The 13,391-nt window shown below is 39.8% G+C and overlaps 3 protein-coding genes and 1 long non-coding RNA gene across 6 annotated transcripts in view; 2 read left to right on the top strand and 2 right to left on the bottom strand.

Moving 5' to 3' along the window:
- The window catches only part of LOC119134510, a 25,725-nt gene extending 24,940 nt beyond the window's left edge, over positions 1 to 785 (bottom strand). The window contains exons 1-2 of the long non-coding RNA XR_005100352.1: positions 730 to 785; positions 12 to 97 (exon numbers count right to left, since the gene is read on the bottom strand). This is a non-coding gene — a long non-coding RNA (uncharacterized LOC119134510). The remainder of the gene's footprint in view (positions 1 to 11; positions 98 to 729) is intronic.
- Positions 1 to 2,071, top strand: part of pkd2l1 (polycystic kidney disease 2-like 1) — a 5,603-nt gene extending 3,532 nt beyond the window's left edge. Inside the window, exons 12-15 of the mRNA XM_037271220.1 lie at positions 31 to 148; positions 256 to 389; positions 1,068 to 1,206; positions 1,389 to 2,071. Coding sequence (XP_037127115.1) covers positions 31 to 148; positions 256 to 389; positions 1,068 to 1,206; positions 1,389 to 1,502 — 505 coding nt within the window. The 3' untranslated portion in view covers positions 1,503 to 2,071. The remainder of the gene's footprint in view (positions 1 to 30; positions 149 to 255; positions 390 to 1,067; positions 1,207 to 1,388) is intronic.
- tial1 (TIA1 cytotoxic granule-associated RNA binding protein-like 1) lies at positions 2,067 to 8,358 on the bottom strand. 3 transcript variants are annotated; one of them, XM_037271224.1, is made up of 12 exons: positions 8,179 to 8,358; positions 7,683 to 7,779; positions 7,335 to 7,433; positions 7,175 to 7,229; positions 7,010 to 7,097; positions 5,114 to 5,189; positions 4,756 to 4,864; positions 4,579 to 4,674; positions 4,407 to 4,491; positions 4,202 to 4,325; positions 3,961 to 4,106; positions 2,067 to 3,850 (listed from the first exon to the last, which is right to left on the bottom strand). In XM_037271224.1, the coding sequence occupies exons 1-12, from the start codon at positions 8,205 to 8,207 to the stop codon at positions 3,727 to 3,729; spliced, it is 1,128 nt and encodes a 375-aa protein (XP_037127119.1). In that variant the 5' UTR covers positions 8,208 to 8,358; the 3' UTR covers positions 2,067 to 3,726. The 3 variants fall into 3 exon arrangements, with proteins under 3 accessions (XP_037127119.1, XP_037127120.1, XP_037127121.1); XM_037271225.1 differs by lacking the exons at positions 7,175 to 7,229; positions 7,335 to 7,433; positions 7,683 to 7,779; positions 8,179 to 8,358 and adding an exon at positions 5,856 to 5,925; XM_037271226.1 differs by lacking the exons at positions 7,010 to 7,097; positions 7,175 to 7,229; positions 7,335 to 7,433; positions 7,683 to 7,779; positions 8,179 to 8,358 and adding an exon at positions 5,572 to 5,644.
- Positions 8,359 to 8,728: 370 nt separating this feature from the next.
- On the top strand, positions 8,729 to 12,659 carry bag3 (BCL2 associated athanogene 3). The gene is made up of 4 exons (XM_037271223.1): positions 8,729 to 9,037; positions 10,431 to 10,766; positions 10,848 to 11,186; positions 11,271 to 12,659. Exons 1-4 carry the CDS (start codon positions 8,840 to 8,842, stop codon positions 12,060 to 12,062), a joined length of 1,665 nt encoding a protein of 554 aa, XP_037127118.1. The 5' UTR covers positions 8,729 to 8,839; the 3' UTR covers positions 12,063 to 12,659.
- Positions 12,660 to 13,391: the final 732 nt, after the last annotated feature.

Consider the following 13,391-nt stretch of genomic DNA (forward strand, 5'->3'; position numbering starts at 1 on the left):
ACAATTCTCACCACTCTGATGATGTCACAGGATGGGACATGCTGATCATGAAATCTCTGCAGCTTTCTCACAGTTTGACCGTGATGGGAACCACATTCTAGATGAGGATGAACAGGAAAAAATGAAAACAGAGCTGGAGGAAAAAAGGGTTTGTACAGTAACATGCGTTGACCTAAACGACATTCTGATATCTTGGCTTGTCATGCGATGGAACAAAGAGACCAATCAAACTTTTCCATTTTCCCGTTTTCTCAGGATGCCCTTGCTGCTGAACTCAACAATCTTGGAATGAACTATGGGAAAAATTTAGGGGAAAAGCCTCCAATGATCTTAAATGACCAAAAGAACAACGCTGATCACGCATTTATGGACCGAGAGCAGTTTCTAAGGTCACGTTACTGTAATTTCGGGACTATAAACCATACCTGATTATAAACCACACCTGCTAAAATTAGGGGGGAATCTTGTTTTGTTAATATATAAGCTGCACAGGACTATAAAACGCAGGTGTTTTAATGTTTAGTTGTCATTTATAAGAGAATATACACTGAGAGAATTGTTAGAAAAAAAATGGTTCTTTGGGGACGCATACCTTATATCAACATAACGTTTATTGACAGAAATGAAGGAGCTCTCCAAACATAGATATATCCCAGCGACAACCATAATAAACTTAATGTGCAGGGAACACTAGCAACAGACAATAATAAATAAAATGGGACCACTTACAGGAGTAAAGTTGGCAATGCGATACGAGCTAGCCGTAAAGCACGGGAGAAGACGCGACCCGGAAGTAGAATACACGAAAACAAGATGTCATCCACAATAGCCTAGTGCCCTCTAGTGGTCGGAAGAAACCCCTACAGTACATGCAGCAGCTCTATTTCGTTCGTTAAGAGCCAAATCGACTGCCTTTAATTCAAAACCGGCATCATGAGCATTTCTTTTGTCCCCCACAATGAGGCTCTGTGTAGAAAAACTTCCTTTCTTTAACTAAATAGCTTGTGTGAATTGAATTATACAACATTATACAAGTCAATTTACCTTCTCTTCTCTGTTAATTCCAGATTGTCCAGGCAGGTTCTCCACCTTGAAAGTGCCATGTCCGGCATCACAGTGAAGATTGAGTTGATTTTGAAGAAAATTGGGATAGAGGACATAAGCGAACTAAACAAAACCAATGGAAAGTCGGTGACCAATCACATTGTGAGTATAAGCAAATTGCCCGTAGATGTGGTCATTTTGTCAACGTGCACTGAAATTTGCATTTAATCAGACATTACAGTACAGTATAAAAAATGACTTGACTATCAATCGACAACAAAAAAATAAATATTACAACCAGCGTGTGAATGTATGTGACTGTTTTTTCAAATGACCTAATGCAGGCGGATAAAAATGCCTCCGACGGGAGCATCCTGCTTTGTGTGGACCGAGGGACAAAGCCCGCGCTGCCGTCAGGAAGAATTTGCCCCATCCCCACATATGACTGTCACATGTGATAAAACCTTGAGATGTGTTGTTGGAAGCAGTTTCATTAGGGATGACGGAAAAGTTACAGATCAAAAATGTTAATGCTTTAAAAGTAATATATCTTTGCTGAAAATATGCTCCACTCTCATTTCAGCATAGAAATCTTCAACACTTTGGTGCGTTTGAGCTTCGACCGGGTCACATTTCTTTAAAATATGCGCTGTAAATAATGTATTCATTTTTTTATTTGCTTTCTAGACATCAGCACTAGAGCTAAATATGAAATGTTTAAGCTCAAATATTTAAACAACTACAATGTTAAGTAGATTCTGCTTAAATATAAAACTACATATTAGAAGTGTGTACAATATATTCTTGTTAGGCAACACAGCATAACAGATGAATGCCTAAAATGATAGTTGCCTATTTTACCATTTACCCAAAAAGTTGTCAACTTCTTTGCGCAGTACAGTAAAGTGTGAACATTTGTTAATGTGCAATCAAGGGTTTCATAATTATTGAAATCTGCATTAAGGTGTGTTGGTAAAATGTATATGCGGTTAAATAAGTGTCTAATAAACATACTATTCAGATTTGGTTTCAATGTGTCTTTATTTCAAGTGACTAAATGGTTTTTATTTCTAATGAAAACAATTCCCAGCTTTTACTAAACATCACTTGTGTTTTTTTTCACGGAAGCAAGTTGTCATTACATTCAATATCTTATGCGACAAATAGAAACGCACTTTCCAATCGTGCAGTTTGAGCTAAAACATCCGCTTCCTGCTACTTGAAGAAAATGGCTAAATCCTCAGAGGACAATTCAAAATCAAGGGGCACCGCTCTCTGACATTGCTGCTATTTATTCACCGAAGACTTTTCATAACATCCGACCCTTAGTTATGTACGGTATTAAAGCTGCATAGAGTTTTGCAATTATTCTTTATTTTGTCAATTGTTTTGTTCATCCAAACAGCTCTAAACACCACCCCAGAAAAAAAAAAATTTAAACCATCAAGTATGTCTACTATTACACGTGATAAAACAAATGGCAGATAATTTCAAGCCAAATGAAAGGGTGCCTGGTTAAACTTTACTTTTGTTCACCAAAGATCACCAAAAGGGCAAAAGTAGCCATATTTACAAATCCTTCCACTAACATGCAATAACCCAAAATGAAATTAGGCAATCACATCTTAAAGGAAGGACACAAGATCTATTTGTCTTTACAAAGGTGGGTGATTAGAAAATGCTCTATAGTCAGGGATTGGTCTGCGAGGAAGAATGAAAAAGAAAAAATACTTTATATTCCTCTAGGAAACCAGCCCAGAATCAGCATAAAGATGATCTGTCAACAAGATGATGAATTCTTTTCTTGAATTTAACACTTCAATTTAATGTTGAGCCTATCAAAGTCGAGACAGGTTCACTAACATAAAATATGTCAAAAGCTTACTAAGAACATGCTGTTGATCTCACTGAAGCAGAAAAAAAACTTGCTTATAAAAGTAAACAGATACATTTGTTGTCATTATTTTTAAAGCCACAGCACTTTAAAAGAAATTATTGTGCGCCGCAAACTATTTCAGGAGTTTACAAAGCACTTTTCATTTCCATCAAAAAATGCAGTGACTGTTGGGTGTTAGCTGAACACCGACAAACGCTGTTAGGTTGCCGTGGCGCATTGCAATTCTTGCAATGCTGGTTAGAGGCGACACTCTGGCGTTGTACAAACTTAAATTAAGAACATCAACTCAGACTTGTGGCATTTTATTACCGACAGTATCAAATAATAGAAAATGCGCCAAGCGCAGGCAGCGCATAAATATTCTAACAAGGACTACAAGTAACCAATTGAAAAGATTTGATGTTTTTTTTACATTTGTTTTTTGGGAAGTGTGAAGAACATGGTTGACGTATTGCTGTAATTTGAGGTTTCAAACAAAACTATATTTGAGTGACATTCTAGCAAAAGGCACAAATATAGTTTGGGATGTACAGAGTGATGGTATTTTTATTTGTACGTGTATTTTATTTGTATTATTTTATTTGTATTTATTTACATTTTTACTCACATTTGAAATTGGGGAGCGTTTTGGGGGGAAAAACAACAGGCAGGTTCCCTACCTGTGTATTAGTTGAAATGGGCATTCTCATAAAAAAAAAAAAGTGTTACTTGTTACTTGAGGCAAATAGATGCGTTATGAGTACGGTTTGACCAGAGCCGGTTCTCCTCAGTAAATTTGGACCAGCTCACTGTGTTTGATAACCAGTCATGTTGAAGTTGGTCATGTTAGACATGACTGAACTTGCGGAACCTGAAGCCTGAGCTGATTGAGAGCCGAATCCTCCGACCCAGCCGGGTGACTGGGACTGTCTGTGAAAACAATCAATGATAAGCAAAATTGCGGAGAAGCAATATTTCGAAAATTCGTTCCAATTGTGACGTGTCAGTCTAACGAAAGGTTGCGTGAGTTTGGTACATACTCTACACCAAAGCCTTGTTGGTTCCATGACTGGCCATACATGTTGTAGGAGGGAACTTGCCATCCATTAGACACATACTGTTGCCCATATTGCTGCTGCGGACTTCCATAGACCTGATTCCACTGCCCCCACTGACCATATTCAACCTGCGACAAAAAAATCAAATCACTCAATCAGGAGCAAACAAGAGACTTGACTCCAAATGATGTTCATTAAACCAATATCAGAAGATTTACTGTACCTGCTGCGAACCTTTAGTCATGTCAGGAGATTCTTTGCCCCAGTAGCACTTCACGATGTGTCCTTCGATGCCCGTGCCGTTAACTGACACAATGGCATGGGCAGCACTGTCATGGGTGGAAAACCTTTCAAGGAGAAGAGCCCATCAAGCAATTTCACTCCACACGGAACTTGGTTGACATCTAGAGGCCAAACGGTGCAATTACCTGATGAAAGAATATCCTTTCTCTGGGAAGACTCTGATTTCCATGATCTGTCCAAATGGTGAGAAGGTCTGCCGCATTAGTGTATCTGATATCATTTGAGAGAAAAAGTACATTATTGTGAATTTCATCAAAACTGACAAGAGATCCAGCGCAACACTAAATAAGAACTTGCCTGATAATCCTGACTGGATACCTCCACAGTACACAGTACAGTTCTGTGGACTGGATTGGCTCACAACATCATCGAACCGCAATTGTTTTGAGCCATCTGAAACAGAAAAAAAATAAATAAATTGTGACACAGGGAAAAAAAACCTTCACACACAATTTCCTTTCCATCTAAACTTACTGTCCAGTGAATTTTTGGGAGCAGGTGGTTTTCGTGTTGCCCAGTTGGTCCTGATTTGGCGTCCTCCGAGCCACTGCCCTCCCATGTGAGCGATGGCGTTCTCCGCATCCTATAGAAACACATCAACAAGTTGAAACACAGAGTTCACCCAATCCATTGCTATATCTTGATATATGGTATTCTACAAATTATTCTCTTCATGTTATTCTCAACAAAGTTATGCTAAGAAATTACTCAAGGTACAGTTTGAATGTGTGTGTAACTTATATGCACGTCTACATTTATTTTCTCCATAAAGTAGAGTAATAAACAGGAAAAGAAATAACCTTTGATCTGTGTTGCAGCACTGGAGCCTTACCAGTTTGTTGTAGAAGGACACAAATCCATACCCCTTTGATTTGCCTGTCGCCATGTCCTTCACAACACGAGCATCTCTGGAGCAAAATGTGGAAAAAAAAATGTCAGTGAATCTTCCAGTTAGACGGCATTATACTAAAAAAAAATAATAATAAATAAAAGGAGCCACGCAAGACACACTGAATTGTGAATCCACTACACTGTCCTATATTACTGGTAGCTATTAGGACCCTGAACTGAGTGCTGACTCACTGACTCAAAAGCAGGAATTAAGTATACATGCAGTCTAGATTTTACACAACTTAAGATGTATTAGAAATTAATTGCCACAATAGCACCACTTTTTCCACTACGTAGAGTCTCATAAAAAATATGCTGTACGCTATCATGCATTCTTAAAAAAAATAAAAAAGTAGAAATACATAAAGAGGGGGGAAAAAAAGGAATAAAATGGCATACATGGCTAGATTTCTTTATATTCCTCGGTCAATTCTTTACCACCAATTGGAGTATGGCATTTGGGGAGCTGCAAATTTTGAGAAATTGACAATTTTCAGAGACTTTGGAAGAAGACCTTAACACGACAAAACTTAATATACAATTGAAAATGAAACACTTCAAATAGAGATTTAGAGGAAGACATGTCATATTGAATGTGATCATCTATACTATATCACGTTATGACAGAGCATCTACAAATAAAGACAAGAGGAAAAATGGAATAAATAGAGAAAAAAAACTACATCTGAGTCTCCAGAGTGCACAGTTCCTTGCTGTTAGCCTTCAAGCTCCTGTCCAATCCTATGAGCATTTCTGTAAAATAACCAAAATGCTATTACTTGACTGAGACCCACATCTAAAGGCTGTTCACGTTCATATACACGGCTTATATTGCACTGACACTTACCATCGACTAAATATGCAAAGAAGAGCAACACTAGCTGACATAATGCGGAAAAGACACTTCATGAAGTGATGGGTCATCAACAACTCCAAACCGGGCTGATAACAATTATTTGGAGTTTACGAGGATTGGTTAGAGGTTCAGATGCTAGCTCAAGTTATGTTGGCAGATATACAGCTTTTTTTTATTTATTTTTTTCTTCTTATCATGATAACCAACACTGTTGAAACAGAGCGAGATGTGATTTAAGTGCAACTAGATTTGACAAAAAAAAGTCAGTTACTTTTAGAAATTATAGACACTATTCATAATCATTAAAGTTCACAATCATTAACACCAATGTTGTCTGTAAAAATAACATCTTAAGTAATTTTAATATTCTTGGTCTACATGTGCAGTATAGAAGAAGATTGCTTGAAATACACTTACTGATGTCATATGAGGCCCTGGAAAATAGGAGTAATCTGCATAAACTCATTTGGGATTATTTCCTAAACGATAAATGCCACATTTGTGGGAAAGCTCTTAAAGATGAGAATCTACACTTCAATCACATCTGGAAAAAAATTCTGTTTCCCATGAAGGCAAAAAAATAAAGTCTGGCGCTGCTCAAACTGTAATTCAGAATTCAAAATTAATTTACAGTGACTAGACAACATTTGAATAAACCTGCAGAGGTATGCATTTGTTATCCATCCAAGTGATCTTTTCAAAACCACTTTACAGAATTGACCACGGTACAATGTATATACAAATGTTTTTGTTTTGTTGTCATTCTTTTATGGCTTGAAAACACCTATCAATGTCTGTCTTCTGTCTTCTTAATGAAATGTTATGTAACATTTTGAGTACAGTACTGTCTATATAAATATTATTCCTGAAGCCATACAGGGTTTGTGGTGACAAAACACAATTCTTACGGAAAAGCATTATTGTTAAAGCTGTGACAATGGGGGAAAAAAAATAAACAGATTAGTATTAAAAAAAACTTACGAGATTTTCCCAAAAGGTGCAAACGCAGCCCTCACATCTTCAGTGGTGATCTCAGGGCTTAGATCACCCACAAACACGTGGAAATGATCTATGACGCCACAAAAACAATGAGGAAAAAATATCTAACAGTTTCAGTTTCATTAAATAATTGCTTAAAATACTCACTGGATGTGTCTTTCTTTTGGCTACTGGGAGTGGTGGCCCAATTGACTTTGACTTCCTGAAAATAAAGGGTGTAAACATTTCATTTTCTAACCGCCAGGCTGGCACTTTCTACGTCAGAATTTTCAAAAAGACTAAATGTGTAACGTGAAATGTATCCCACCTTTCCAAGTATTTTTCTTCCATTCATAGCTGCTAGGGCTGCTGCAGCATCTCGGTGCTCAAAGAATTCCACAAAGCAATAGGGATCATTGGTTGTATGCTGCAAGATAAAGTGTCAGAGCAAGTAGTTAATTTAAACTTCAGTTACGTTGTATAACTTAAATGATAACCTAAAATTATACCCATATTTATTGGCATAAGGTTCAAATTAAATCACAGCCCAGCTCCGGATATGCCGGTAAATCTGCAATTTTCCCTGAAAACGTTTGTAAAGCACTTATATTTACATTTATTTTTTGTATTTAGATTCTATAATCATACACAGATGCAAAGTAGGTTGACCACTTACCTCTGTGATCATTTTACAACTTTTACATGGCCCTATTTGTGTGAAAAGTTGTAAAACCAGAATTTCAGTCACATCCCTGGAGAGGTTTCCCACGTACCTGGAAGAAAATAAGTTATTTTACACGACTCAAACAAGTCATACATATCATCAACAAAACAAGTAGTGACAATATGATAAAGGTTTGTGTGCACAGGGGTCAACGTGCTTGTGTAACTCGTTTCATTCGCTTGACAGTAAAACAACTCGCCGGGCTAACGCTGCTAACTTGACATTTGCCATGACATTTGCAGTAGTTTGACGCCAATCGTTGTTCTGGAACATATTCTACAAGCTGTAAAGTGATATTTTCTTGCAAACACGGTTGTCCTCAGCTACACTGTTACCTGAAATACAAACCAACAGCTGATTTCGTGTTGGCAGCGCAAATTAAGTTAGCAGCTGCTTTTCGAAATTAGCACAGCAAACGTTTCGTTTTGGTAAAACAATTGGAACTTACAGTGTTCTGGGGTAGCAATCGTCGTCCATTCTTGATGTCGACAGTCACCAAAAGCAATTAAAAAAACAACGATTTTTTTGGTAAGCTTCTGATTTTCGGTTTCGCGGCACACTATGTCAACTTGCTAACTAGCCAGAAGCTAGCTAACCGGACACCAGGTTTACGTCATGCTATTCGCCACGGGTAACGAGAGCGCATGCGTATTCCGTGACGGCACGTATTAGTAAAAGAAAAATAAACTTTTGGTAAACATAAATATCCAGATATCGGATCGCAACCTTTTTTTATGTGCTTATTTATTATGAGTGAAGCCCCCTAATTTTCTGCTTACTTATCAGTGAGAAAACAACTTTTCAAGGGGGTTCCTATTCTATAAATCCAATTATAATTCGGTATGGTAAAAAAAAAAAAAAAAAAAAAAAAAGGGAATTAGAACAACATAAATGGGGCAATGGGTAGATCAAATGATGAAATGATGAAACGTGTTTACTGCGCGTGTGTTTGTGAAGGGGGGGGTGCTGCGCGACATTGGTTAGCGAAGCCATGCCTCTGTATCCAGCGCTGTCCGCCCCCAGCATTAACCCAGCTATTTCGAGAAACTTCCAGCCCACTCTCCCACGTCACTTGAAGGAATCTTTAAAGCGTCCGTCGCCGATATTAAATGTCTCAGTGCTGGGCAGCCAGAAGCATGAACGGCATGAAGACGCAGTCGCCAACAACGACGATGGCGAATAACGACAACGACCCCTTGCCCCTCGGTTGGGAAGTCAAAATTGACCCCCAGACCGGCTGGCCCTTCTTCGTGGATCACAACAGCCGCACCACAACCTGGAACGACCCCAGACACGACACGAATAAGGTAAGGGATGCGCGAGAAAGTTGCTGTATTGAGGAGCGTGCGTTATGACATCTTCATCATGTTACCAGCCGCTCCGACGCGTTAACTGATCCGAGTTGCGCAGTTCACGAATGGTGCTGACCGTAGGCCATGTTTGCCCCCCTTAACTCCCCCACGCATTCCCCTCACGAGCCTTTTCGAACGGATCACCAACCCTGTTTTGTCCCCGCGTGCTGATCTAACGACATAATTACTCGGTGACTCATCCTGCAGTATATGTAGAGACCACCTTTGACTTCTAATATCAGTTCCTGTATGGCGACAAACACCGCGACGTCCTCATATTAAACTTTTCCCTTACAAGGCATTGCCGCAGGGCCACTGTGGCCAGGGGTGCAGTCTATATGTTGGTATTACTGCGTATTTATAGGATGCATGGAGAAATAGTCAGATTTTGATGGATTGACGAGGGACAGAAAAAAAAAATCGGCTCGCATGCTGCCACTTGTTAATCTTCAGTGAGACGTCGCTGTCGAAAGCAGAAGCTGCTGGAAAGACGACAGCTGTCAGTGGATAAAATGGGTGCAATGCTGTTGCCTGTGTGCAGCGTGCAGCGTCCCTTACTCAAATGGCAGAGGGCGAAGGGTCACTCCCAGAAATTTCACAACTTTTGTTTGAGATGGAAAACAGATGGAAAAGGTGCCTAACCATCTTAATGGCAGTGGAATGTAAACACAGAATTGGTTTTGACGTCTTTGAGATTGGTTGTCAGTGGTTACTCAGGCAGAAAGCAACAAACTATGAATAAACCTGTTGCTTGTATTCCACCCTGGCTGTCACTGGCAGTTGCTTCAAGCACTTGAGTTATGCTGTCAACAATACAAAATAGCATTTAATTGCAAATCCACATGAACAGTAGCTGTTCCTTTGTGCGATTATGTTCTGTTTGCATATGAATGTGTTTGGGGGTGGTCCATGTTTTAGAATAGAATAGAATAGAATAGATCTTTATTTGTCATTGTCACATGTACAACGAAATTTAAAAAGTGCCAACCGATCCGCGCATGCGATAAATTTTTTTATTGTCGTTATCGCGAAAATCATGAGTCAGAGAAAGCTGTTGAACACCTGAGCACAGAAAACGTAATAACACATTAATCATACATTCCAGAAACGTGATTCTTAATTAAAAACCGTAAATTCTCTATGGGCTTAAAATATCTTAATAGAGGAGTAGGACCTTGGAAAATTAATAAGGTCCGAATACCGCCTCAGATGTGACATAGGAAAAAAAATAGCTTATCACAATAGAGCATAATTATTTAGAAGTCAACAAAATATTTATTGACCTAATTAAGGTTCTTGTACATGAGTTTGTCTGATTTACTATTGCATACTTTCATGTGTACATCAGGTTAGGGAAATGTCTCCAAATGGACCCAGCACACCACCAGAACCAAGCCCTCAGGAGACGCAGAAGACCTTTGTAAAAGAGATGAAGCACCCCATCCTTCGGCCTGGTTATGTCCCAATCCCAGTCTTCCATGAAGGTGCTGATCTCAAACAGCAACAGCACCCGTGCTATTCGTACATCCACCCAACCACCGCGCAGAATATCAGGACTGAGGGGCGGATACCTTCGCCGACACCGGGGTTTCATTGTAGGCCTAGATCGCCTCTCCATGGACCCGCTGACAGCTGCTCTACGGGGCGTGGAAAATCCAGCTCTCCTGTATCGCAAACAGCGGAGGTTTGTCAAGAACAAAGATCCGTTCTAATTAAGTAGTTGGACTTTACAATGAAAATAAATTAATTTTCTATTGTATTCAAGGTTTATGCTGTCCCGCATAACCATGTCCCACGGCCCAGCAGCACTGGTCTCCAAGCAGGTTACATCCCCATACCAGTAATCCATGAGGGTGGAGGAGGCCAAACACAAGCACAGCCTCAGTTAAATCAACGCATCCCCTATGCAGAGCATCAGCAACCCTTCCACCACCGCCTTCAGCAAGACGAATGGCCCGCCTATTCTTCAGCAATGCAGCCACCTCGAGAAAGGGCCTCTCCCGTATTGTATCCCCAGCAACGAGACATCGCTGCTATTCACCTACCACATCATATCAGAAGTCAGTCACCTGTTGTAACACAGGTTCTGGGTGAAAGACCGCAGGTAATTATTTTTGGACTCGCACATAGACTTGTAGTTGATGTTGGTCCAGATATTAAAAATATTTAAACTTCTGATTGTCCACAGCATGTCATCATGAGAGAGCCACCTCAGAGAGTGGAGCAGGAACAAGTGAGCCCTCCGCAAAAAACAGAAAATATCCAGGTTACACAGCCTTTACGCACAGATGGCGATGGCCAAAAGGCTCCTTTTCAACAGCCTCAGCAACATCAACACTTCCAACAACCTCCACCTCAGCAACATCAACACTTCCAACAACCTCCACCTCAACAACCACAGCAGTCGGCGCAGGCATCGCCTCGGGCATCGCCTCGGGCATCGCCTCAAGCATCGCCGCAGTCCGAGCAATTACCACAACACTTCCCTGAGCCCCATCAAGAAGAGCAAAACACCGCCGACGTCATTTTCCAAACGCCGTCGGAACCAGAAGCGCATGACGCAGCGGCGGCCGTTGCCACAGAAGTCCCACCTGTAAAAGTAGAGGCCGAACAACCGCCCCAGTGTCCCGTCCACCCAGGTTTGGCCAAAGTACAGAAGATAGTTGAGCGGGTTGCTAATCTAGAAGAGGAGGTGAAAAGCTTTGAAGGAAAAAAGAATGATAAGAAATATTTGTTACTGGAGGAACTGCTGACCAAAGAGCTCTTAGCGTTAGACTCCGTCGATCCAGAAGGTCGCGCGGACGTACGGCAGGCGAGAAGAGATGGAGTCCGTCGCGTGCAGACCATACTGGAGGCACTGGAGCAACTGGAGGAGGCACCCACGAGGCCTGCCTTGGCGGCGGGAGACAGCCCGGCACCCAAAGGAGAGCCCAGCATGATCACCAAGGAGAATGTTGAGATGGCAAAGGAGATATCCTAACAAGAAGTGTTTGTTTGTTTGTTTGCTCGTCAACAAAATCACACTCTGCTCAGTATTTGTGAAAGTTGCATGCGTTCATTAACAGTGTTGGTATTTCTTGCCATTCGCCACGTAATCGACGGGAGCTCTGTGCTGTCATGTTTTTTGAGATGACATCGTTGCCTTCAGTATTGTGCCAGTGTTTTCATAATAAGACACCAGTCAAGAGCGAGGTGTTGACAAAGTCAAATTTGATGAAGAGGCCTTTATCGTACAATAAAAAAACAAAAGTATTTTCTTAATGAATGTTATGTCTGTATTCAATATCGTATGAAGCTTTTCTCAATCCAGTCGGCACATTTGTTTGTAAACAGTGCATGAAGAGTGCAAACATTTGGGGCTTTGGAGCTAAACTCGCTGCAAAATGTTGTCAACACAAAAGCATTTCCCCTTTATTACAATGTTGGAGTTGCTATGTGGCATAAAAAAAAATTGAGTTTGTCATTTACGATGCTGCTTTTTGGTACCTGAGTTATTTTTGTCATCTTTGCACTTCATCATGGAAATGTATCACACTGAAATGATCAGCATCAATTTTGAAATATTTGTTTCACCAATTTTGATGTGTTTTGAGTGTTTGTATAGACATTGGTTAATGTGTCATTTCAATGCAATCTATCAAGTATTTATATTTCACGATATAATATTTTATTATATTTATGAATGTGGACCTGTGACGTGAGGACAATCAGTACTTGGTGCTAATAAGGAATCAAGAGTTCTAGATTGTAAGAATGGTCTTTGAAGAAACACCAAAGCCACAATCTGTATTCTAGATTGTAAGAATGGTCTTTGAAGAAACACCAAAGCCACAATCTGTAATGTCACAGACAAAAAAATGCCTTACAAGTGCAATACGACACCAAGCTTATCACTTGAAAAGTGTCAAAATTTGCTTTATCATTAGCCTCGCACAATTTGTGTAATGCCTTATCACTCTCACAAATTACGGATTGTGGCTTAGTATCACAGGTGACGAGTCGCAGAAAAATGCATTGCAAGTTATATTGGTATAGTTGAAATAAACCGTATTTGACAGTAATTCTGACTAATGATTTCATCCACCAAATTCAAGTCATTTAGTAATTAAGTAAAAAAAAAAAATACAGATTATGTACTAAAGTTAGACAACAAAAATAGTACTCCCCACAATACCCATTTTAATTACTTGGCACAATGGGAAAAAATGCACACACTTATAATAAATATGGTACAACAACAACATGTCTTGATGATAGCATTCGATTAATCAATCAGAATTGTTATTATATATTAGGTCTCTTTTTATTA

This window comes from Syngnathus acus, chromosome 15 (assembly GCF_901709675.1).
Source record: "Syngnathus acus chromosome 15, fSynAcu1.2, whole genome shotgun sequence".
Classification (NCBI taxonomy): domain Eukaryota; kingdom Metazoa; phylum Chordata; class Actinopteri; order Syngnathiformes; family Syngnathidae; genus Syngnathus; species Syngnathus acus.

Excerpts from the sequence above, each read along its gene's own strand:
- tial1 (XM_037271224.1), bottom strand. The coding sequence starts at position 8,207 with ATGGACGACGATTGCTACCCCAGAACACT. Across the intron at positions 7,780-8,178 it reads GATTGCTACCCCAGAACACT|GTACGTGGGAAACCTCTCCA; the intron begins GTAAGTTCCAAT and ends ATTTTCTTCCAG. Across the intron at positions 4,675-4,755 it reads TCCCAAAAATTCACTGGACA|ATGGCTCAAAACAATTGCGG; the intron begins GTAAGTTTAGAT and ends TTTCTGTTTCAG.
- bag3 (XM_037271223.1), top strand. The coding sequence starts at position 8,840 with ATGTCTCAGTGCTGGGCAGCCAGAAGCATGAACGGCATGAAGACGCAG. Across the intron at positions 10,767-10,847 it reads CTGTATCGCAAACAGCGGAG|GTTTATGCTGTCCCGCATAA; the intron begins GTTTGTCAAGAA and ends ATTGTATTCAAG. Across the intron at positions 11,187-11,270 it reads TTCTGGGTGAAAGACCGCAG|CATGTCATCATGAGAGAGCC; the intron begins GTAATTATTTTT and ends GATTGTCCACAG.